The sequence below is a fragment of the Brassica napus genome, chromosome C6, assembly GCF_020379485.1.
Source record: "Brassica napus cultivar Da-Ae chromosome C6, Da-Ae, whole genome shotgun sequence".
Taxonomy (NCBI): Eukaryota; Viridiplantae; Streptophyta; class Magnoliopsida; order Brassicales; family Brassicaceae; genus Brassica; species Brassica napus.
The window spans coordinates 46,666,697-46,691,581 of NC_063449.1; the positions used below are offsets into that span (position 1 = coordinate 46,666,697).

At 34.0% G+C, this 24,885-nt stretch overlaps 3 protein-coding genes across 4 annotated transcripts; 1 reads left to right on the forward strand and 2 right to left on the reverse strand.

Moving 5' to 3' along the window:
- Positions 1-3,346: 3,346 nt before the first annotated feature.
- Positions 3,347-6,148, reverse strand: LOC106365948 (amino acid permease 3). The gene is made up of 7 exons (XM_013805472.3): positions 5,870-6,148; positions 5,558-5,791; positions 5,383-5,476; positions 5,081-5,295; positions 4,570-4,709; positions 4,136-4,494; positions 3,347-3,847 (listed from the first exon to the last, which is right to left on the reverse strand). Exons 1-7 carry the CDS (start codon positions 5,961-5,963, stop codon positions 3,553-3,555), a joined length of 1,431 nt encoding a protein of 476 aa, XP_013660926.1. The 5' UTR covers positions 5,964-6,148; the 3' UTR covers positions 3,347-3,552.
- A 12,369-nt stretch (positions 6,149-18,517) lies between these two features.
- LOC106357354 (cyclin-A1-2) lies at positions 18,518-22,133 on the reverse strand. Of its 2 annotated transcripts, none has more exons than XM_048761527.1 (14): positions 21,866-22,133; positions 21,565-21,786; positions 21,396-21,488; positions 21,184-21,317; positions 21,011-21,086; positions 20,863-20,939; positions 20,740-20,773; positions 20,517-20,666; positions 20,295-20,429; positions 19,499-20,196; positions 19,305-19,411; positions 19,168-19,224; positions 18,992-19,080; positions 18,518-18,760 (listed from the first exon to the last, which is right to left on the reverse strand). In XM_048761527.1, the coding sequence occupies exons 1-10, from the start codon at positions 22,028-22,030 to the stop codon at positions 20,137-20,139; spliced, it is 1,146 nt and encodes a 381-aa protein (XP_048617484.1). In that variant the 5' UTR covers positions 22,031-22,133; the 3' UTR covers positions 18,518-18,760; positions 18,992-19,080; positions 19,168-19,224; positions 19,305-19,411; positions 19,499-20,136. The 2 variants fall into 2 exon arrangements, with proteins under 2 accessions (XP_048617484.1, XP_048617483.1); XM_048761526.1 differs by having other exon boundaries at positions 18,988-19,080.
- Positions 22,134-23,486: 1,353 nt separating this feature from the next.
- Positions 23,487-24,580, forward strand: LOC106357353. Its single transcript, XM_013797033.3, has one exon. The coding sequence runs from the start codon at positions 23,735-23,737 to the stop codon at positions 24,428-24,430; it is 696 nt and encodes a 231-aa protein (XP_013652487.2). The 5' UTR covers positions 23,487-23,734; the 3' UTR covers positions 24,431-24,580.
- The last annotated feature ends 305 nt before the right edge of the window (positions 24,581-24,885 follow it).

Sequence of the window (24,885 nt, forward strand, 5' to 3'; positions counted from 1 at the left end):
GTTACTTAATAATCGTTTGTTTATTTATAAAATAAGAGGGTAAATAGTTTGTTTTCCAAATGCATTCCCCCGTGCCACTGTTTTAGTAAAGATCAATGAGTAATAATACTGAAAACTATAATTTTTTTTAAGAACTGATATTTATATATATAATAAGAGAAGAGCTAGAGAAAAATTATTGGATTAATTAGTCGTGAAGGACAATCGAGTGAATCACATGGTGCTGAGTGATCTATGTCTGTTATGTTGCAGCAAACGAATCTATGGACTAAAGGCAAAGCTTAATTAGTTATCATAAAAGCTCAGTTTATTTATATCAGTCACTCGATCGAAATGCATGTTACATTCCGTTGAAAGAAATTATCTACCGAAATTACCATAAGAATTCGTCAAAAAAAAAAAATTACCATAAGAAAATTATAGTTGTAGACCTTTTCAAAAAAAAAAGAAAATTATAGTTGTATATTTCTGAAAAATGTTATCTAAACAGTTAGTTTTAACTTTTTATGATTATAAATGTCCGTTTAATGCTTTTACATATTTTGTCAAAAACGTTTTAGATATTTTGTCAAAAATATTTCTTAATTTTGTATTTATACTGAAAAGATATAAACTAACATTCTTTATAAACACATACATCTTAAGATTTGTGAAAGAGAAAAATAATTTTAAGATAAAAAGACCATTCTAGATAACCAGCTTAGTTCAATGTATGAACATCTTTCTCGATATTATATGAGCTAAATTCGAAGAAGAACAAAATAAAAAGATAATTAAAGCCTGTAAGAACTAATGTCGACATTGCTATAAATCCTCAAATCTAGTGGGTGTACTTCTTTTATAAATTATCTATGATTAAAAACTTATATTCTTGATTTGATTACTCTATGGTGTTAATTCATATTAATATTTTTTCATTACTTACGGAGAAAATGAAGACACATTAACTAAATGTGCTCACTCCGCAAAGTAAACAGTTAGACGTGGTAGGTTTGTTTCCATGTATTTTGGAGTAACTTATTGACCATATCAAAGTCTTTAATCTTTCTCCTCAAATAACCGTTACCGACAGTTTTTTGGGGATCTTCTCATCATTTACCGACTCCTCTATCTAATAGGAGTATATCTTATGACACATTTAAATCTTGATCCATTAGTTCCTATAGTTAACATTATGAGATTAAATCTTATTCGATACCATGGTAATAGGGTATCTAAGTGCAATCAGTTCTATAAGTTTGAAAAGTACCACGTTCGAATCAACTTCAAATGTGGTGTTATCTTTCAAGAAAAAAAAAGAAGTATGCAAATGAAACTGTATGGGCACATTAATTAATGTAGATAGAATATATTACACGTACTTTGTCAAAAGAAAATGAACATATTACACGTCATGGTACCATTCTTGGCCTTCCATCGACCTGGAGGAGCCAACTTCAAATGCAATTAATTGCAAACTAATTAAGTGCATTACCAACGTCAAACTATCTTTTAAATCATTTCTTTGACACATTTTTTTTTACGTTTCAACAATTTCAGATTTGATTAGTATTTTATAGCTTAATCACTTTTTACTTTATAACGTGTGATTATGAGATTTTGGGCCTGTAGCCCCAATACCATATTAAATTAATTACTCTTAGTGAGACCCATGTTAAACAATTAGTGATAAACCCATGTTTAAATTGAGCCACATATAAAAAGCTCATTACAAAATGAAAAGAAGGCCCATTAAGCCCAAGTAGGCGAATACATGGCGCCAACTAAAACGAAAAGTTAGTTATTATATAAACGCCACAAGGCGAGAGAGAGAGAGAGAAGCAGAGAGAGAAACCTTCGATAAAGTTTGCGTCTTTTTAACTCATAAGAGTACCTACTTTGTCTCGAAACTAGTTGTGAGCGATGGACGAGTTCGTTGCTCTCACGGCGCTTTACGGTTTAAAGCCCCGAGGAAAGTCAGCTCCAATGGCTGCAGTTGGGTTTGACGACTTCTCGGTGTTTGATGAGTTGATTAAGTTATCTAGTACCAATGATTCTGGTAAGACTAAGTCGTGTCTGTTACTTGTTCCTTAAGTCAATCTCTTTACCGGTCAACGCAGGTGATAATGACTTACTGGGTGGTTTGACCGGACTTAGTCCAAATGAAGATGGTTTTGATGAGTTGATACCTGGATTTGGTGGGAGTGGTCAGCCTAGTAACAAGTTTGTGGATCAGTTTATGAAACATGTTCCTTAGTGGTTTTTCTACTGATGTTACAGCTGTTTTTTTTTCTATTGCTAGTGAGTTTGGTGTAGATGATGACCTTGACTCCCTGTTCAATCCTGTTGAACTTCCAAGGGAAAGTGACAAAAGAAGACTAGCTAGATGGGAGCGTGAACAAATAATAAAAGATCGAATGGTATGCATGGATCTATCTATGATCTATATTTGTTGAATCAGTGAAACTTTTTTCCCGAAATCACATGCTTGGTTTCCTCGGTTTATAGTTTTGGTTTACTAAATGTCTTCTTGTATATAGGAAAAGGCTATAGCTGATATGAATAACCGTGATCATCAGATTCAGACTGAACAAGAAGAAAGAAGTGTAAGTGGTTGCTGTTTTTTTGAAATATTCACTGTAATAAGTCTTCACTATTATAAGTTCTTTTTTTTTTTTGAGATTCTTGAAAGATTTTTCATTACATAAGTTCTTTTTGTATCTAGTCTCCTTGTAGATGTGATCAGTTATCTGCTATTGTTCACTTATCTGGTCACAACATTGTAGTTGATCTGAAATAATGACCTCTTCTTATTTTTTTGTTCAGAGGATTTCTGAGACCCTTGACGGTGAGATTAAGCTTTGGGCTACAGGGAAAGAAGGGAACCTACGTGCACTTATATCATCACTGCATCTCGTGAGTTCTCTTCTTAACAAAACAGTAAAACAAGTTTTCTTCTTAGTAGTTTCATTGAGGTTGGCTACTCTCTGACAGGTACTTTGGCCTGGATGCCGCTGGGAGGCTGTCTCTCTAACAGATTTCACTTATGCATCAGTCAAGAAAGTCTATAAAAAGGCAAACCTCTATGTCCATCCTGATAAAGTTCATCAGAAAGGTGCTCAACAAAAGTACATCGCCGAGAAGGTATTCAACATCTTACAGGTAATCTTCTCAGTAAACATGCATCCTCTCAAACTGATAGCTATCTAAGGTGAATCTTATGAGTTTTCTTCTATTACATCCAACAGGAAGCCTGGAACAAGTTCAACAAAGAGGAGTTATCTTAAACAGTCCTTATACATCTATTGACTAGAGAGTTGTTTGTGTGAGTGTGTGTGTGTGTGTGTATGTGTATATGTATCTATACTTATTGTTTATCAAACCTCTTCTATTAGTAATATGGAGTAAGATTACAGTTCTTGCCATTAGGCTTTGTAAGATACTATATCTGAAAGAGAAGATTACATAGAACAAACAAAAAGTGTTTATTGATTTTATCTTATCAAACACAAAAAGCTCATAAGTACTCCACGTTCTTGATTCTTTTTGACTGTTCTTGGTTCAAAAAGAGTATTAGTAGTTGCTTTGAAATGGCTTGTATGACTTGAGATCAAGAACAACTCCAGCTATCGACCCTGCAGCCGCAGCAATGCTAACTACCAAACAAGCTGAGCTGAAGACTTGAAGACAAACCCATTGGGTGCTCCATCTAGGTATCTTCTTCTGCTCAATGTACATCTCCACCGGAAAGTAAACCGTCAATGGCCAAAAGCCAAGTGCCCCTAGCAACCCCACAACGTCGTTGAAGAAAGGAAGAAGCATTGAGATAAGTGTTGTTATGATCACAAACACTGTCCTCCATATCAACCTGAGTAAAGCCATTTGGTTATTACATAAAGCTGATATGTAACATTATCATCTCTAATGGCTTATTCTATATTTTTTTTCAGATAGAATTAGATTCTACTTCAATGGTACTCAGCGATAAACAAAAAATAAATAAAGTATTTTGTTTATAGAGTAAACTCATTTTTTAATTCTATTATAAAATAAAAAATATATTAGAGGTTAAAGCATTTTTACTCTAAACTAAATAAAAAAATAGAGTGAGGTTGGAAATGCTCTAAGTGGTATTGAAAACAAGAGTCTGTAGTACCTGAAGAAGTTCAAACGGAAAGGCTTGAACCCTGGAATAGGGATCTTGATATCTTTAGCAATGAAGTCGCTATCAGGGAACCGAGTAGAAGCTTGTCTCTCTATGAAAGCGAATAAAGGTTGGCAATAGACTTGGTATGCACCAACGAGGTGAACCACAATGGCTGCATTTGCAATGTCAAGAAGCCAATAAGGGTTATAAAACCCAAAACCGGTTAGGAGGTTTCCTGGAGACATGTCTCCAAAGGCTGCATATCCCATGCAACCACACAACATGTAGAACATAGTCGTTACACCAACGCTCACAAGAGTTGCCTTCTTCATTGTTTTCTCTTCTGATGGTGGTGACTTCACTGTATCCTGTAAACAAGAGAAGCTTGAGGGTGAGACCATGATGGATTTAATGATCAAGACTTGTAAAGATTGATAGAGTACCTGAATCTCTATGAGGATGATGGAGTAAGAGTAAGCAAAAGCAATGTCTCCAAGAGCTTGGAAGCTTCTCCATATCTTCTGTGTCTCTGTCACAGCTCCTATGCTAATCCCTGTGAGACTTCCCTTCACCTTCCCATTTGCTGATGAAACCAAAACAAAAAGATAGTTTCCTTCTCCACGTTAGTAACTACAACTAATGAGAGAGAGAAAATGGTCTATTACGTCCCTAACAATTTCTATCGTGTTGTATATGATCCGAACAAGTGAAGTTGTTTTAGTTAATAACAACACATAACTGCCATGTCACATGTCCAATTAGTTGCATTAAAGGTTGGCTAATTTTTGTTATAATCAATGTAGATTTAAGCACACCTAGTTTATTTGAATTATAATTGGGTTGTGATCGTATTTAGTACGGATCCCTTGTTCGAGTCATTTAGGACACGATGGAAATTGTTAAGGTTGTAGTAGACCGTTTTCTCGAGTATAGAGATGTGTTATAGTTACAGACCTACGACTTGAGCTATGCCGAGAGCAAGACCAGCAGAGGAATAAGTGAAGGACATGACAGCAGCGAGGATAGAGAGCCACCATAGCTGATCAAAATCTGGAATCTGAGAGAATATAATCTGGACTAGACCAAAAGCTATCATGTAAGGGTTACTGTTCATGTGACATGGATCTTTCCCTCCACTTTTGTGGAAACAGTTTGATCTCTTAATTGCCCTGAAAATAAAAAAATGATTTTTTTTTTAAATTAAAACCCATTATTAAGAAAAAACACTTTGGTAGCTTTTAGTTGAGAACACTTACATCATGCTTATAGCTGAAGCAATAGTGTAGCCTATTGCAACACCAAAGAGATTAAGATACTGAACTATGCCACATAGCTTGACCTTCACGCCACCTATGAAGACAATGAAAAACATACTAAATATTCTAGATTCTCTAATCTCCTCCACCGACTCATTCGAACATTGTATTTTACCTAGGTTTGATCGGACGGCGTCCATGTAAGTGTAGTTCCTCTTGCCGGAGATAGGGTCGCCGGAGCGGTAACAGGCGGCGAGGAGAGTAGAAGTGAAATAAGTGACGATGGAGAAGAGCAACATCACCACCGGTCCAGCGAGCCAACCTAGCTGTGCCGTAGCCCACGCTAGTGACAAGACTCCTGAACCTATCACAGCCGTTATGATGTGTGCGCTCGCCGTCCAAACACTACCTATAAACCCAAAGAAACATTTTTAAACTTCTTTTTTTCTGATTCTTTTTCAACATGCAAGAAGGGAAATGTTATTACCAGTTCGTTTGATACGGCCGTCGTCGTCGAAGCACTTGGAGCCACCGGTTCGTGGCATGTCGACGGAAAAAGCTTCTTGCTGGTTTTGAACCATTGTTTTGTTTTTTTTTTGCTCTGTTTTTGTTTTGTTTTGTTCAATATATGAAGTTAAATGCCAAGTGCTATTATAAAAAAGACAGAAGCTAAGTGTTGCCTTTGTCTTATTATAACATCTGTTTGAAAATCTCTGTCTGGTTCTTGGGGTTCTAGTTTGAATAATAAGAAGAGGTGGATGAAGGGAAACTGGAAGCTGAGTGCAAATTTATATACACAGAAAATTGGTAAAAAGTTTATACCAAAGAAGAAGAAAAAAGATTGGTGAAAAGCTGGTAGGACCTTACTCATGTGTTATTTTGACTCCATCATATATATGAATGATTCTTTTGAACAAAAAAAAGATATATTTCGTATGATTCTAAAACGAAATAAAATATTAAAAAAGCACACAGAAGAAAGAAAATATGGGATTGAAAATGAAAGTCCAAGATGCTGCCATCGTTTTCATTCGGACTTAGTGTCATTGTTCAACTTTGAATAACCTTTATTATATGTACGTGTGTTGAAGCTTCAATCAATAGTAAAAATGGCAAAAAAAAAAAAAAATCATGGGTAAAATAAATGCAATATTTGTATGTTAATAATTTCATTCATCACAAAAGATTGTGTAAAAGAATTTGAAATATTTTTTTTGGCTAAATACCATGAAATATATTTGTCATTTGCAGTTGCAATTACAAACAAGATTGTTGGGATTTATTAAATCCTTGTCCAATTCTATATTACTTTATTAATATGATATTGTTTACTTTAGGTCTTAGACAAATCCGCGTGGATTTACTTTTGGTTTCTTTTTCAAAAGGTCTCGTATTAATTAGATTTGGACATCTCCTTATATATTAGACATTCTTTGTCTAATTTTCTAATGTGAGACTTAGTTTGATATCTCACACACATTTTAGAAAATAACATATTAGTAGCCCAAATGACATGTTTTTATTCATGTAATGGGTTAAGGAAACAAAAAGAACATTTTTAGGGGTTTTAGTAATTAAACCCCTCAACTAAAGATGAATCGTAAACAAAACTCTCAACTAAAAATCCTGTGAAATAAACCCTCAACTTTAATTCTGTTAATATATATTACCTTCTGTCTAAAAAACCGTGACGGAGGGCGACATATGTTAACGATTTATAAGTTGAGGGTTTATAATGTTGAAAACTTTGTTGAGGGTTTTTTTTACGATTCAAAAATAGCTGAGAGGTTTTATCACTAAAAGTCATTAGATATTATCAAATTATTTATTATCATTTATGCATTGTTTTAGATTGATTTATAAGCCTTTAAAACTAATTTATAAATTTTAATACATTAATCTATTATAAAATTAATTTATACATCTTAAATTAATAATTTTCAACACTACTTACAACTTATTATAACTTCAAAATATTAAATTATTTGATATTTGGCAATAGTGATATAAAATTTTTTGTGTTTATATCGTCATTGTCAAATATCAAATAATTTAAAGTTTCTAAGTTATATTAAGTCTTAAGTAGTGTCGAGGATAATTCATCCATGAAGTCAATCTTTCTATTTAGAGTATGATGTTTTTTTCATATTTTCATGATTTTTGTCATCCGGCTCATACTTTCCTATTTTCCTATATTGTTCTTGATTTATTGTATTATTTTATGTTTCAAATATATTATTGATCAAGAAAATAAAAATATAACGTATTTATTCAGAAATAAATGAGAATAAAAATACATGCATTATTTTGAAGGGGAGGGGGAAATATGAGCCGGATGACAGAAATCATGAAAATAGGAAAAAGTGCGTACTACTCTAAATAAAAAGATTGACTTCATGGATGAATTATACTCGACACTACTTAAAACTTAATATAACTTAGAAACTTTAAATTATTTGATATTTAACAATGACGATATAAACACACAAATTTTTTATATTACTATTGCCAAATATCAAATAATTTAATATTTTGAAGTTATAATAAGTTAGTAGTGTTGAAAATTATTCATTTAAGATGTATAAATTAATTTAATAATAGATTAATGTATTAAAATTTATAAATTAGTTTTAAAGGCTTATAAATCAATCTAAAACAATGTATAAATGATAATAAATAATTTAATAATATTTAATGACTTTTAGTGATAAAACCCCTCAACTATTTTTGAATCGTAAAAAAAAAACTTTAACAAAGTTTTCAACGTTATAAACCCTCAACTTATAAACCGTTAACATATGTCACCCTCCGTCACGGTTTTTTAGATGGAAGGTAACATATGTTAACATAATTAAAATTGAGGGTTTATTTCATAGGATTTTTAGTTGAAAGTTTTTTTACGATTCATCTGTAGTTGAGGGGTTTAATTACTAAAAAAATTTTTTTTTACTTAGCTGGTTTAGATTATAATTTAGCTAAACATATTTAGAAAATATCTCGTCTGTAAAGTTAAAACTCATCAAAATGTAAAAAGAAAATGACCTAGTGCCAACCTTATATGATGATTACACATAATTTTGTGGCATACATTGATACATATCTCTTACCTATAATTCGAAAGAATATCACACCAGTCCAACATAGAAGTTTCTGTAGGTAGGCGTGTAAGCTATCTTTTGTATTGAGAATGAAATATGAAATATTTTGATTGTTTTGCCAACTAAACTCATTAAAAATATATATGATTATGTTGGAGAAGAAACTATTTCATGGTTTCACCAGCTATGTGAAATGAATATGTTGTTTTAAAATTCCTTACTATAAAGTTACTATACAAACCTTTTTTTTTTCTTTTCACTACTACCATAAGGTTGATTCGTGGGAAAGCAAATCTTTCATAAGGAATTTTTTTCAAGATTGTCGTCAGACAAAAAGTCATTAGTTAGACTAACAATCAATGGAAAAATAGTCCAAAATGAATGATATTCATACAAATAGAATATAATCTTTTAAACTCAGAGTTTGCGTTAAACCGCAAGCACACATACAAACTGTACTAATCAATCTTAATGGTCGACCATCACTAGATCTTTACTTTCCATGAGTATCTCGCAAAGATAAATTACAAATAACAATAATGTTGATCGAGGAGATCAGGAACAAGAATAAGGTTCTTTGGTTCAGATGATCCACTTTGATTTAAGCAGACATGTACATCCATCCTCGATAAAAGAATGAGCCAGAAACGCCTTTCATCATCAACCCACTTTCTCCAACTTGTTATCTTAAAATATCATCCTCATTATATAAGTGATTATATATTTTAAAATAGTTTCATCCCAACCCATGAGTTTATCATCACAACACTTAATTTCTCTTTTTCATTTTCAGCCGTCACGAATCACGATTTACTGATTCGAAGAGATAGAAGAGCATCTGATTCCTTGCTTCCTATTCCCGGTTAGGTTTCGGTTTAGGTATTGTATTTTATTTAATATTTATTATGTATCACTACTATTAAAAGGGAAAGAGTCTTAAAAAATGTACGAATGAAAGTTGTTTGGACCCTTTCATTTATCTAATTATTTTTTGGTATTACCTTAAATTTAGACTAAAAATATGTTACCATATATTTTTGAGAAAAAGACAAAAATAGCACTAAATCAAGTTTATGTTCTCAAACTAGCACTCAAGGTCAAAAGTCACAAAATAGCACTTAATGTTTTATCAAAAGTCACAAACTTAGGGTTTAGAGTTAAAGGGTGGGGTTTAGGATTTAGGGTTTAGGGTTTAGGGTTTAGAGTTTAGGGTTTAGGGTTTAGATTTTAGGGTTTAGGGTTTAGGGTTTAGGGTTTAGGGTTTAGAGTTTAGGGTTTAGGGTTTAGAGTTGAGAAATAAGGTTTTGGGGATAAGATTTCAAATTTTGAAAAATAAAAAAATTAAAATTTTCAAAGGATAAACTTAGAAATGTGTTATTTTGGTCATTTTAGTTTTTGAGTGCTATTTTTGTGATATAAACTTAGAAATGTGCTATTTTAGAGATTTGCCCTATATTTTTCTAACAATAATTTATTCAATTCTTTTATTTATTTAAATCTCAGTCCTAAATCATAATCACTACTATTACTATATTTATCATTTCGATTTTTAATCGTAAAAGCATTAAAACTAATGTTTTATATTATCACTTTTATCGTATAATATATGATTTAAAGCAAGAGAAGTTACACGACATATATGTGTATATTTTAAATTCATCTTTCCTTTATAATAAAGTAATCATATCATATATAAAATTTCTCACTAAAATCTCATATCATATACTAGGCTTTCAACATTCTATAGTTTGATAGATATTTTCATATTTAAAAATATATTTTCTGAATATTCATGTTACCTTCACAAAAAATGTAGAAATTCATTGGTTCTGTTAAAGTTAACCCGACTTCGCGATATTAGTATTGATTATTCACGATTTTGAAAATTATTGGTTTAGATATTATACTTTTATATATTTTTCACTTAAAAACGAATCAAAACTATTAAAAGAAAAATAATCTTAAAAAATCTAATATAAAAAAGTTGTTGGAGTCATGTATAACTTTTTTTTTGGTAATACCATTAATCATTCTAACCATACAATATTTTAAATATTTTTAACATATACTAATATTATTCCTTATGATACTTTTACTCAGAAAAATATTTCATCAACCATGTTTTTGTACAATAACATTAAAAATCTATATCAAAAGGTTGTTGGACCTGATATGGACGTAATGGGTCCACATATGTTCGGGTATTTAGGATCCTAAAAAAATTGAAATATCTAAAAAATCTGAAAAATATTCGAAACTCCAAACAAATACTCAAAAATTCAAATACCTAAAAAATCAAAATCTTCAAAATCAGACACGATGAACTCAAAAAAACCCAATTTTTTTTTTTAATTTCAAAATTTACCTGAAATCAAAAACTATAATCGTAAGCCAAAAACTTAAAAAAAAATATCCATAATACCGGAAACATATTCGAAATATCCAAATGTGGATCATCTCTTTTGGCGAGTCATCCCGCAGAAGGAGGATCATCAATTCGCGTGGATACTATGGTATATTTGGAAAGGAAGAAATAGTAAAGTTTTTAGTAATTTGGATATGGATCCTCGAGATACGCTCAAATTGGTAGAAACAGAATCAACACTCTGGGCTGAGGCACAGGTACCCAAGGAAAACAGGAGATTCTTACCGATCGAGCCTACAACCCTTCCTTTGATCCCAGGAAGATGGTGCTTCACAGATGGCTCTTAGAAGGAAAATGATGTTTTCTCAGGACAAGGTTGGCTTAGTACTTTAGAAGGTTTTGCTAGTTTGTTGGGGGCGAGGAATGTACGGCCTTGTCTAACTCCTCTGCATGCGGAGATGGAAGCTTTATTATGGGCAATGGAATGCATGAAAAATTTACGTCAATTTCAGGTTACGTTTGCAACGGATTGTTCTCAATTGGTAAAGATGGTTTCGGAACCAGAAGAATTGCCAGCATTTACAAATTATTTGGAAGATATCAAGAACCTGAGAAAGAATTTCATTAGATCAGAGATCATCTATGTACCAAGGACGCAAAATTCAATGGTGGATAGCCTAGCACGCAGTGTCAGGAAACAACCGTCTTTCGTCGTTCACATGGATCAGGATCTCCCGGGGTGGTTCACAGAGTCAGTATGAGTCTGTTTTTGATGACAAAAAAAAAAAAATTATGATCGGGTCTAGGGTAGGACCCAGACTCAAACAAAGACTTGCGGGTCCAAAAAAACCCAATAGGTTATCTTCTCTGGACCTGAACTAAATCTATATTTTCGGGTCGGTTCGGTTTGTTTTTTTGATCCGGATATAATTCTCATGCCTAAAAGAAACTTACGTAAAAGTGTACACATAAAATCTCAAATAAACTAATTCATAGCTTATATAACTGTTAAAAATTATATTTTTCGATATAATAAGACTTTGTATTATAATCTAATCCAAAAAATCCGCGGTTTCCAAGCGCGGATCAAAATCTAGTGATATTTTAAAAATATGATGTTTGTTACTGCTAAAATAGTTTGGCAAAAGTTCTAAACTCCAATTCGACTTTAAAATTAAGTTACCGATTTAGATATAACATTTTGTTTTCATGAATTATTTCAACTGGTAATATTAATTGATACATGATGAAATCAAATCTATTTCATAATAATAATAAATATGTTTTCATGTATGTATATATGTAGTAATGTATACGTACTTGTTGGTTTCATTTCTTTTGCTCACGAAAATATGCATTGTCTTGCCAGATCAAGATGACGCAAAAGCGTTCTAATTATTATAACATCTTTCAAGAAAGAATTGGCGACTAATTAACCTAAGGCGACACACTATCATAGGCATGGGCATTCGGGATCCCAATCGGATTTCGGTTTTATCCAATCGAATTTCGTTTTTTTGGGTTTATCAAAATCAGCCCTATTCGGGTTATATGAAAATTTGGTTCGGGACCGGTTCGGGTTCTATCTGGTTCGGGTCGGGGTTAGTAAATCTTCAAAGAACCGGTACAACCCATTATACTTTCGGATTCGGGTTCCAATCGGTTCTTCGGTTTAAAAGTACTTGATTTATACCTATTTTGTAATCAAAACATAAGTAAAATCAATTCCAAAATAAGAAAGAAACATCGAACGTGATCATTCAAAATCAAACGAAAGATAAACATAGTTATTGATAAAAAGAAAACCAAATAAATGAGAACATAAAACGAAAACCAAGTTCTCGTGAAATAAGAAACATTATTCAATGAAAACAAAACCAAAATCTAAAAACTTCAAGCTTCAACCATCAATTTTTATGTAATAGATAATTATTTTAGATGTTCAATAATATCTTAATGTATCTTAGATACATATTAAGAATTGAGATCATGTTTCGTACAAGTTCTTTTTGGAATTTTGAAATCTTTCGGGTTCTATCGGGTATCCATTTATGTTCGGGTTCGGTTCGGATAATACCCATAACCCGAAATACCATAAAACAAGATCCATTCAGTATTTACGTCGGGTTCGGATCGGTTCAGATTCATTTTTATCGGATCGGATTCGGTTCGGGTTTTCGGGTTCGGTTTATTTGTCCAGCCCTACACTATCATATAAACAACGCTTTTCTGATAAGTTACACAAGTGCTTATTGCAATAAGAAAATTAAGAATCGTAACTACCAGTATAAGAATCTTATCGTTGTAACGTGTAGCTTTCCGTCATTAGTACACCAACCCACTCCGTGATTACAAATATCTAAGGAGAAAGTTTATATGATAAAATCCTCAACAGTTATTCCACATTGTTTACCGGTTTTCACAATAGACGTATCGTACCAATTGTAATGATCAATTATATTTATTACATAGCTATCAATACAATTTCCTGACAACTCGCATGTTAAATGAATATTATGGAGTTGTATTTCTATTTTCTTGGCTCTTTTACTTAGTTCGGCAGGGCAAGCCAACCTTGTAATGATTCTTCTTCTTCTTCTTCTTCTTCATGATAAATAGTTGAATAGAAACAGTGGAAAATTGGAAATAGTAATGAGTGGAATGTTAAACTTCATTTAAAAGTTTTGTTTAAATTTATAGCGGTGTAATTGAAAAGTGTATTAGTTTCTCATAAAATAAAAACTGGATTAAAAATCAAAGTGTGAGCTAGTTATTGCAATGCCGTTACAGTTGGAATGTTTGAACGTTAGGTAGCACAGTTGAATTTTTGATCCCTTTAATAATTGAACATAAAACAATTTAATTCAATGCTTACTTCATCAAACAAGGGTTAGAAATATACTACCCTTTCAGATATTTTTGCTTCATACTCATTTGACCAAAGCAACTGTTTCTTTTGCAGAGGGATTGAGAACTCGCAAAATAAATACTATCAAATATAAATGTGATGGAATTATACAATAACATTCTCTTGGTAAAACAGTTGTTAGAAAGCAACAAGATTGTCTCATCATCATCATCTCGTAGACATAATCAGTTATGACATCATATTGTATGATGATCCATGCTTATATTTTATGTCTTTGATTGTCAAGGCCTAACATTCTCAGGCGATTTTTTTTTTCTGAAACTGAAAGAAGCTAGCTGGATTCTTAGGGAATTTTGCGTGGTTTATTCTATGTTTTATGTTGTTATTTGTGTTTTGTGTACTATATATCAACTTCTCCAACACGATTGTTGTAAATTTGTAATGCAGGAAGGGTCAAAGGAAATCAACAATCCATGCAGGCACGTTAGAGCATGATTAACCCACAACCTCCATTAGAGTCTCTTAATGATTATTTTAGCAATTTAATGTTGATAAGAATTTTAGTTAAGAAACCCTTAAATTTTGTGCTTCAATGGGAGTTCTTAATTAAAGGTTAAAAAAAAAAAATTCTCTACTGACCAAAACTGTGATTTTCAAAACTAGAAAATTTGATTTCCCTACTGACCATGACCACAACAATACAAGACTAGGAAAAAAATTATACACGTGATTTTCAAAACTGACTACAACAATACAAAACATGTGATTTCCCTACTAACCACAACAACAATACAAAACAAGTGTTGCATGAGCTTGTGAAATGACACCATCTATCTATACCGTTTATATACTCAAGTGATAAGCCATGGGATACAATACAAGTGTGAAGAACTCTAACAAAGCTTTACTGGCGTAGGATTTCAATTACATACGCTGTATTGCGGTTGATTCCCACATGTTCATTGAGCAGTGCTTGATCTGTAGACCCATCCCCAGTTTCTAAGTCTAATCTAGCCCGATCAAATTCTTTAACGTCCTCAAGAAGTAAAGCATGCTCTTGCTTTGTTCTAAGATCTTGACCGGTGTCGATCAAACTCATGCATTTTTAAATGTCATACATACAAAAACAAGACTGATTTACAACAAAGGTTGAGTCATAAACTAGTCAAAACAGAACAAGTGTAACATACATTCCTTTCCTGACCACATATAACCATCCAAACTAAAAAAGATAAAAGTAATTATTTAATCCTTGTGAGTCAGAAAATGGACAATACCTGCGTGAGATCTTGAAGGAACCCATGCTTGCATCTGAGCATTAACTTGCTGAAGTTGCCTTAGTAGTAAGTCAATCCCAGCTTCAAGATCACTCTCTGCACCATCAGACTTAGTGGAGCGGTAAGAATGCATCTGCTCGTAAAGCTGAGCTTCAATCTTTCTAGCCTGTGGGATATTCAAAACAGAGCATCGTCATGTTAAGTATCATTACACATTAAACATTGCAATTAAACCCAATAGAACGATAAATCATCTCTGAGATTGAGAGCTGCCCCAAAAACCAAACCCCAATATTCAAAGATTTCAGACACTACTAGTTTCGTAGTTTTGTCCTAAAGAAATATCCACTAGCTTCTAATTTCTAAAAGATTACATGTTTCCGTAAATCATCTCAAGAGCTAGGAACGTTCATGGAGTCCTATGAATCAAGCAAAAAATATTAGAGTAAACCGGTTTGGTAGAACTGTAATAAAAATCAGATCAAAACTTTATTCTTCATCCTCCTCCTCTCCTCGTAACCAAACTTGAAAGATGCAACCCAATTGATCCGATTACGAGAGAAACCGCCTTCGATAACCAGCATCCGATGATTCTCGTCTCGTCGTGAAGAGCCACCGCCTTGTCGCTTCGTCGTCGAGGATTGTATCCGCTTCGTCGAGGAGAAACAACCGAAGGTTTTCATCGTCGATCAAATTTTTTTTTCTCCCCTCGTATTCTCCTCCCTGAAGCATATCAAGGTGACGCGTGGAACCAGATGCGTCTCTTCTATCGCTTAATTAAGCGACGTTGCTTAAGATTATTCCCATTTTTCTTTTTTTTTTAATCCTAATAAGCAATTAAGAACCCCATAATACACGCCGATAATCATGGTCTTACACACTATATATATGGCTCTCAACTTGGATACTTTCTCTTATAATGCATGCATTATCTTTTTTTTTTTTATCATTTCTATATACATTCCTCCACCCAAACAATACGTTCATCGAAATCAATCAAGGAGAAGAATATAAACAAAAAAAAATAGATGTATTGTATTCAGATATATTCATATGTACCATCACTTGCAGCGGGTCAGTTCTATCACAGGAGCCATTATGAAATTTTAAAATAAAAGATCAAATATTTGATATTACAAACAACTGGTGATTTTGATACTTCTATATTTGATATTCCTCTAAATCTCGTCATTTGTTATATAATATATACCTTCCTTTTCATTTGATTACTTTCGCTAAAATTTTCTGGTCAAATGACAAACATAATTGAATTTTCCATTAGAGGGGGGTGTATGCCTAGACCGAATATATCGTTTCCTATTCAAAAGGACGTGTGAGAGTATTGCATGGCTGGACCATGCATGAACAATAGTATTCATGTTTAACGTAACATTTACCCCTATTTAAAAAAAAACATTTACCCCTATATATATATATCATTCGACTGAAACCACTTGATTAACACTTAACTTATTTCTATCATATCTAAAGATAAGCAAAAGATGATCAAGGTCGAGATGTTGGCAACCATAGTGACACTTTGGTTACTAATGTCTTGTGGATTACTAGTTTCTCCGACATGTGCAATGCCAACCAAATCTTTGTCTTCCGAGTTCTATGAATCAAGCTTAGCCCAAAATGTGAAGTCAACACCACAAAGTGATAAACCACCTCCAATACGTTTCGGAACTTTACCAAAGCGTCCGAGTGGTCCTCCTCCTTCTGGTCCATCATTTGGCACCAATGCTCCTCCTCCCTACTAGCTAATTGATTATTGATCCATCGTACTTTCTTATCATCCATCCGCAGCTAAGTTTTGTAATAGCATTTCACAGTTGAGTAATAAAAACAATAACGGTTTTGTTTCATATCTTTTGTTATCAATTTCTATCGTTTCATTCTACTGCAGTGTGGGTGGATTTTTTTTTTCTTATAAATTTTTGTATGTTCATTACAAATTATGGAAGAAAATGTTTAGTAACATTTTATAATTATAAAAGTCCTTTATAAAAACATTTTAGGTTGAACTAGTTTAGAAAACGTAGGAAATAATTTAAGAAAATCAATAGAAATGTGATATGGAATTATATAGTACTCCATCCATTTCTAAATACAAGATGTTTTGTCCGAGTCCTTCTCTGGAGCTGCTGTCTCTGCATTCTCCATAGGAGAGGGTGTATGCTTAGACCGCATATCATTTCCTCAGGGCCGGCTCAAACTTTTTACGGGCCCTGGGGCAAAATTAAAAAAAGTGACCCTTAACCGATGAAATTAAAATTTTGAAATTGTAGTTACAGGGTAAAATAAAATCGTTTTCGTTTGAAAAGGTAAGCACAACCATAAAAGTAAAACAGTCTTGCTCTTTTTATAGCTTCTTTTTTCTTGATAATGAAATCATTTGTTCCTACAAAAACCTTCAAAATATAATATCTTTAGTCGGCTATACTTCAAAGTCAAGTTAATTTCTAAAATTTAAGTAAAATTTCTAAAATTTAAGTAAAAAGAAAAGTATGTCTGGATTTAAGAATCAAAAAAATGAATTGATGAAGCTGAAAGTGAAAGTGAAATGGATACCTGAAACAAGAAAACAAAAAAAATCCTCAGACGTTTTAGAAACGAAAAAAATATTTTGTTTTACCAAAAAAAAAAATCAGTGATCTCTAAACAAAAAACAGGATAGTAAAAAAAAATATTAAAGATCACTTACATAAACTAATCAACAATGTAAGAATCCTTGAAGAATCAACGATTTTGAGAGTATTAAAATTGTATTGTCACTGAAGACGTATTGATGAAATACATTCATGCTTAAAAAACTCACATTAGATAACTACTTTTAATGTTGATTATAATATTTTAATATTAATTATAATTTGGTAAAAGTTTAATCAAATTAACATAAATAAGATTTTGTTTCCATAAAGTTAGATTTATAAATTTTGTATTTATTAATTTCGTTTTTCTAAAACGTATATATATAGTTTACAAAAAATAGAATTACACTACTATATTAAAAAAAAAAATTATGGGCCCCTTCCAACAATGGACCCTGGGCGGGTGCATTGCTTATCATATATGAAAATGCATGGTTGGACCATGGAAAATAATATTCATAACTAACGTATAATTTGACCTTATATATAATTCGAGTGAAACCATTTGATTAAACAACTTCAAAACGTCCCACAACTAAGGCGTCAAAAGCCTCCCCATAAGAGCATCATTATCTCTAAGAAATACTTAGGGGCTCTTAAGCTTTTTCTAATAATTTTTAGTTGAAAAAGTGAGTTTAAGAAACTTTGTTAAGAGATGAGTATATTTGTGTGGTCCATTGCAAGTCTCTTATTTAAGGGTTCTTAGCAAAAAAAAATTAAACATTTTTTATTAAACTTCAAATTTATTGATAAAAAAATTAAACATAACATTATAAACATAGATTTTTAAATAAAAACAAAAAAAAAAATTATATTATGGTATAGTTAAATAGGTTCAAAGTTAATTAAGTACATTTGTTTGAAGGGGAAAGTGAGCCAAACAATCCTAATTAGCTGACAACAAAACTACAACAAATGTTCTACAACTTACGATACATCAAAGTCCATGTTTTCGGGAACCAGAGTATGAACATAACTGGATATAAATAGAAACTACTACTAAGCATAGATTATGATGCAAAAAGAGAGATTAGATTACCATCAGGATCAAAGAAGAAAACTTGCTTGACTTTTCCATCAGGAAGAGACTTCTGGAAAGTTTCTATCTTTTTCTCCTAACATCATTCAACAAAAGAGAGAAATCAATTACATACAACACTGAAAGTATTGCAGAATAGACAACACTGGAAACTTGTTACTTTACACTTGTACTACTCAGAATGCATCCATACAGAGACTCAACAAATACAAGCATCCAAGTCTAGTCATACTATAATAACAATACGAACTGGATTTAACGTGAGTCTGACACTAATAGCTAGGACAAAATTAAACAATATACCCACTGGTAAGAGCCTCCCTGAGTACTATCCAGAACAGAAACTGCATTTGCCTCAGTGTTCAACCTGCTTCGATCTTTCAGGAGCTCCCTAACCTTCAAAACAAAATTATATTTTTTTCGTATAAACACTACAAAAGCAGGCGAATTTTAGTAGAAATCATATGTTTTCACAACAATTACCGCTTGCAAAATGTTTTCAGAAGCTTCATGACCCAAAGCCCTCAAACCAGCAGTAGCCTGCACATGATATAAAATGATAATTACAGAAATAAACGATCGCATGAACCTCATTATGTGAAAGGAAATCGTTTCCATACCCCAACTCTAACAGGAGTCAAGGGACGCAGCTCACTAGGAACAGAGTCACCAAAGAGTTTGCTGATTGCCTCGGATCATTAGGATACGCACTCAATCCAGGCTTTAGCTGAAATCAATATAACACAAACTAATTACAAACTAGAACAACGAATCAAACATATCCTTTAACGCCTAAATTCAGCATTTGCAATACCTGAAGGAAGATCTCGAGCTCATTCTCCAAAGGAACGAGATCCAAATTCCGATCAAAGCAATAAACATGCACGCGGCTCCCCGATAGAGATCTATAACCGGCCGATATCAGCTTTCCTCTAATCGAAGACGACAACGGTAGTTTCGAGAGAGAGAGAGAGAGAGACAGAGAGAAGATAGTTGATCACGTTAAACGCGTAATCACGCTTCTGCCTATCATTTCTTGACACGTGGACACTAAGAGGCGGGCCTTACAAGCCTTACGTAAGAGGCGTGCCTTCGCCTTTCTTCTTTTTTTAATCTTTTTTTAATTAAAATTTTCCTAAGAGACTTTATTAGAGTCAGCGATAATGCTGCTCTAAGACCAGAAGTTCTGGAATTTTATCACTGTAGTAGCTATGATTTGTACTAGCATTTTCACAGTGGAATAAAATAAGCAAATGTTTTGTTTCATATATTTGATTATCAATTAATTCTGATGCAGCGTGGGTGATTTTTTTTTCTTTTTTTTTTATTGTTATTGTTTTATGTTCATTACGTTCGTCCTACACATCAATCGAACTGAATACATTGGTCTGAGCTAATGAGTTTCTATCAACAAGACGAGGAAAAAACAAAAGGAGGCACCAAGAAACCCAATCAGAGGAAGAGCTCTTGTGGCAGTGAGGTGGGGCAAAACTTCTTTGCTGCAAACTTGTACTGCCAAAAATAGAAAAGAAAAAGAGTAAACATTTCAAGTATATTACATGAAGCTACTAAAATAATTAAAAACAAAAGAAGTGGGATGAGTTGTTTACTTTGTCTTGACTGTACTTCTTTCTGACTGCAACTACATCGGCCGAGGGACTCTCATGACATAGCTGAAGAAGATTCTTAACGCATCCTTCCAAATGTTTAGCCCTGTACGATGTGTAATGCTCCAACGTAGAGCTCTGTCAAAACACGCAAATTTTAACAGGTTTGTTAGAACACTGAGTCAAACAAAGCTAAAGACAGTAAATACAGATTCTACGTCATACCCATGGTTTTCTTGAAGGGTGTAATATGCATTGTGCCAAGAAAACAGCAGAGGCTGCAACAAGTGATGGAGCGTAGCGAAGCATAGCGTAATCCAAGAGAGATAATTCGCTGAGATAACTCGCTAGTGACTCAAACAGCAGTGACGTGACCTAACAGAGAGCAATAATAACCCATCACCCATTGAGAAAATAGCTCATCTTCAATTTTTATATAACACTATACCTCCTTTTTGCCTTTAGCAGCACGAACAAAGCGCCTAATTAACCACCATATTAACAAGTCCAGATCAGCAGGGAACACACATCACACAAAAGTAGAAATAACATCGATATGATAAGAAGCTACCTCAAGAAACATTTTGCTGTTGGAGTTGTTAATTCGAACTTCAAGTAATTCAGAACAGAAGACTCCATCTCCAGAAGCTGTTACAAACATTTAAAGTTAACCATGTAAACCTCGGAAGAGTTTTTCCACGGAAGAGGAAAGCACAAACCTCGTTTCTTGAGTATGTGTTATCAGTGATGTAACAGAAACTCTCCACTTGAGGCACACACACTTCTTCATATTTTCTGAGAAAATTCAGTAAGTCCACAAGTTCAAAAAATTGCATACTTTTGAATAATCCATAGTATAAAACCTCAAGAGTAAACTTTATAGATTCCTTACGATGCAATCATCATGCACGAAACACCAAGCAACTGCAGGTTTTGCTTGGTAATCACATTCCCTGAAAGATACCTGTCTAAACAGTTCACCGCCAAATACAACGTCTCTGGCAAAAGCCTATACTCTTCAGCAACCTGCAGTTTCATGAAAGAAACGTTTTTTTATAACAACGAAACTCGTGAATTAGGATTCATCAAAGGCTTATTTATTACCTCAACGAGCCAGTCAATGAGTATAGTACGCATGCTAGCATTGATGTTAGACTGAACTCTCTCCATGTAATCAAAATCAGGCCTTTTCTTCACCTGCATTGCACACACAACAATCAAGTTCAGGAACAGAGCAAAGTTTTAGTGTTTAAATTTACAGCGATTCCAAAACCTCTGATGAACGCAAATGCTCGTAGATATCGCAAGCAAAGGCACCACAAAGCTGCGGATCCACGAGGTTACTGTCAATATCATCAACCTCATCATCATCATCATTTCCCAAATCTGACTCTGCAACGAAGGATGATTCGATGTCTTCGTAAGGAACGAGCACGTTCGATTTGGGAGGTTTCGGTGCCTTCTTTGATTTCCCGATCTTATTCGAACAATGCACCTTCGATAGAGGAACGAATTTTACAGATTATGAACCCTAAAACCCTAATTTTTCTCGGCGAGGAAGAAGTTTAACTTACGAGAGTAGAAGACGGAGCGGAGATTCTAGATCCGGTCTTCTGATTCGTGATGTCTCCGAGAGGATTACGGCGGTTCACGACGTCGCCGAGTGGGGCTCGAGTCTTGGCCACTACGCTCGGACGAGAAAGTGGATTCTCCTTGGGTAGATTCCTCGAGGAAGACATTTTTTTGTTGAGGATGAAGTGGAAGAACTTCGATTCGGCGGAGTCTTCGTTCTCCGGTTAGATCTTGAGTGAGAAGACGATGAACAAACAAGGAAGAAGAAAGAAAGAGTCGGAGGTTACTATTTCTATTTATTAATAATAAGTGAATTAATCCTGGCCGTTGGATGAAGTCAACAAACCGTTACGACTTACGCGATTGGATTAATAGATGGGACCCCACTTTTGTTGAGCGCCAAACTTTTATTGTACTGAAGCATTAGTAAACCTTCTTTATGAGGGAGAGGTTTTAAACAAGAGCGTGGGAAAAATTAGTGTACCCTCCATATAGAACATAATTTAATAATTGTTTGGAATGATATTTTTGAAATTTTTGAATAGTAGAGATCTAGATGTGGAATTTGAAAAACTAAAGTCCCGGTTTTTAATTTTTGTTTTAGTTTATTGTGGGTAAAATATGTGATTGATTTGTTTGTTGATCTGTGGGAGACTTTGATACCTCAAGTATGGCACATAACTGGAGAAATTTTGAGACTAGTGTAGTATTCTAATAGAAATACTGCTTTCAAGTGATGTGTTGTTGTCTGATTAAGTATAAAGTCGTCTTTCATCATCATAAGAATCCGTTGATAAGTTTTTGCTCGTTCCCTATTGTTTAAAATTTTAAATGATCTTACAATCCCATTTTTTATGCGTTTAGACTTCTTGTAGCCGGCGCTGATGAGTGCCTACTAGACGTGGCAAGCAATACAAATTTTGTGCTCTTTCCAGAATTCCAATATGAAAACTCCACTTCTTGACTCTATGCTGGTCGTTAGAAGTTTGGTTTGACCTTTTTGGGACAAATGTCATCATCATGCCTTTGTACAGTTTCTAATGACTTAATTGGAATCTTATGCATACGAGACAGAAAAAGGTTTAAGTGGTTATACCTTTTGCGTTTCATGTAGGGAAAAGAGTCACTGTGACATTGATGATCATTTCAAAGTTTGAATTACCAACAGTTTTATTTTTTTGATTTGGTTTCATTTTCCCCCTTTCACGTCTAAATCATGAAAGACCGCGTGCTGTAACTATATTAGAGCACTTGAATATTTGAAATCTTTGTAGCCTCTTTATTCTGTCGACCTATTATTATACATAACATGTATCATCACAAGCTTATGATGTGTTATCAGCTAAAAGTTAAATACTGTGTGCTATATATACCAAAACTGAATAAAACTGATTGCTAAAAGTTAAAATACTGTGTGCTATATACCAAAAACAGAATAAAACAAGCATTTCTCATGTCTCATGGCCTAGATTGAAAGAAGCATTTTTCCTCCAGGTTTTTGTGTGGGTATTATAATTTAATCTCAATTCAAGTTTGAAATTTTGAATATTATATAGTTATAACAAAAAATGTTGAATATTATATTATATGGTGACTATTGTATAATTGAAAAGGTTAAGTTTAATGGTGGGGACAAATAGAAACCAAGTCAAATAACACAGATAAACTTCTCTAATCTCTCCCGCCACCCACCTCCTCTAATCTCGCCTCTCATCTCTCATTCTCTCTCCTATCCTATCTCATGTTTTGTCCTAATATAAAGACATTAAACTCAATTCTTAATCCAAAGTCACAAGTCATCTCTCTCTCTTTATCTATCTCTTTGGTTTTGTTTTCATATCTCTTATTGTGAGCATAAACCAAAACCCAGTATGGCTATTGTTGCCGCCGTTGATGATTCTTTCAAGAGACCAGGAACTGTACCTTTCAGCTGGGAGGTCCGACCCGGTGTACCAAAAACCCGAGTTTCTCAACTCGGAACCGGAACCGGAAACGCTCCTCTTCTTCAGCCACCCAAGAAACTCTCTCCTCTCCGTCTAAAACCTTTGTCTCACTCTCAGCCGCTTCTCCCGCCGGCGCTATCTCCGCCATCGTCTTCTTTCATCTCCAGCTCCAAGAGCCGCTCTCTATCTCCTCTCGCCCCTTCATTTCCAACTCCGTCGAAGCTCAAACCGCCGCCGCCGTCTCAGTCCGGACTCTACTCTCCGGCGCCTTCTTTCCGTTCGACCCCGCGCGCTTTCTCCGAGCGGTGGCAGCTCAACCGCCATGACCGGGTCAGACCCGGATCCGAGTCCGCGCCCAGACCCGACTTTGGTTTCGCCGGGCTCGGGTGTTTCCCGACGCCGAAGTTTAGGCTGAGGAAGAGCAAGACCGGTGGTCTGAGAAAAACCGGGTCGAGGCTGGACAGGGACTACTTCTCAGATATGGAGACGATGTCTCCGTGGACTGCTTCTAGCCGGAGATCGGTTTCTCCGAGATGGGACTCGCCGAAGTCGTCGTTCTCTTCGCTCCGGTTCTCGCCACGACTCGCCAGCGAAGCTGAATGGGTCGGGTTTGGGCTCTTTTAAGCCCATTTTAATGAAATGGGCCGAGATGGGCTCTTTTAGCCATCCGATTCCAAGCCTGTATCGCCCAAATCAGTAAATGTTTGGGCTAGAATGTAATGTTCTTGGTTCCTATATCTAATGCCAATAGAGTTTTTTTTTTTCTCTGTAATATTTTTGAAGTTTTGAGTGTGGGAAAATGAAAAAAGAATGTAAACTGTGGAAGTGAAATCAAGTTTTCCTTATAAAATGTCTTTTAAAATGGTTCTAATAGTTAATTTAAATGTATAGGGCTTGATTGAATTTTTTTTAAAAAGTAAAGGGCTCTCTATAAACTTGCAACGAAAGTGCCATCGTTTGAGAACACTTGATAAAGAGATGCATAAAGAGAGTGAGAGAAGGTATAGAACAGAAACATAGAAGAGCCATGAAGATCATATTTTAAACTTTTTTAGTATATATTGATTACTGATGACATA

Bases quoted from the DNA above. Each gene is read 5' to 3' on its own strand.
- LOC106365948 (XM_013805472.3), bottom strand. From the start codon at position 5,963: ATGGTTCAAAACCAGCAAGAAGCTTTTTCCGTCGACATGCCACGAACC. The intron at 5,296-5,382 runs GTAAGTGTTCTC...TTTTATTTTCAG, and splicing joins GCTTCAGCTATAAGCATGAT to GGCAATTAAGAGATCAAACT. The intron at 3,848-4,135 runs GTACTACAGACT...GGCTTTACTCAG, and splicing joins TTCCGTTTGAACTTCTTCAG to GTTGATATGGAGGACAGTGT.
- LOC106357354 (XM_048761527.1), bottom strand. From the start codon at position 22,030: ATGTCTTCCTCGAGGAATCTACCCAAGGAGAATCCACTTTCTCGTCCG. The intron at 21,787-21,865 runs GTAAGTTAAACT...CCTCTATCGAAG, and splicing joins CCGCTCCGTCTTCTACTCTC to GTGCATTGTTCGAATAAGAT. The intron at 21,087-21,183 runs GTAAGGAATCTA...GAATTTTCTCAG, and splicing joins TCGTGCATGATGATTGCATC to AAAATATGAAGAAGTGTGTG.
- LOC106357353 (XM_013797033.3), top strand. From the start codon at position 23,735: ATGGCTATTGTTGCCGCCGTTGATGATTCTTTCAAGAGACCAGGAACT.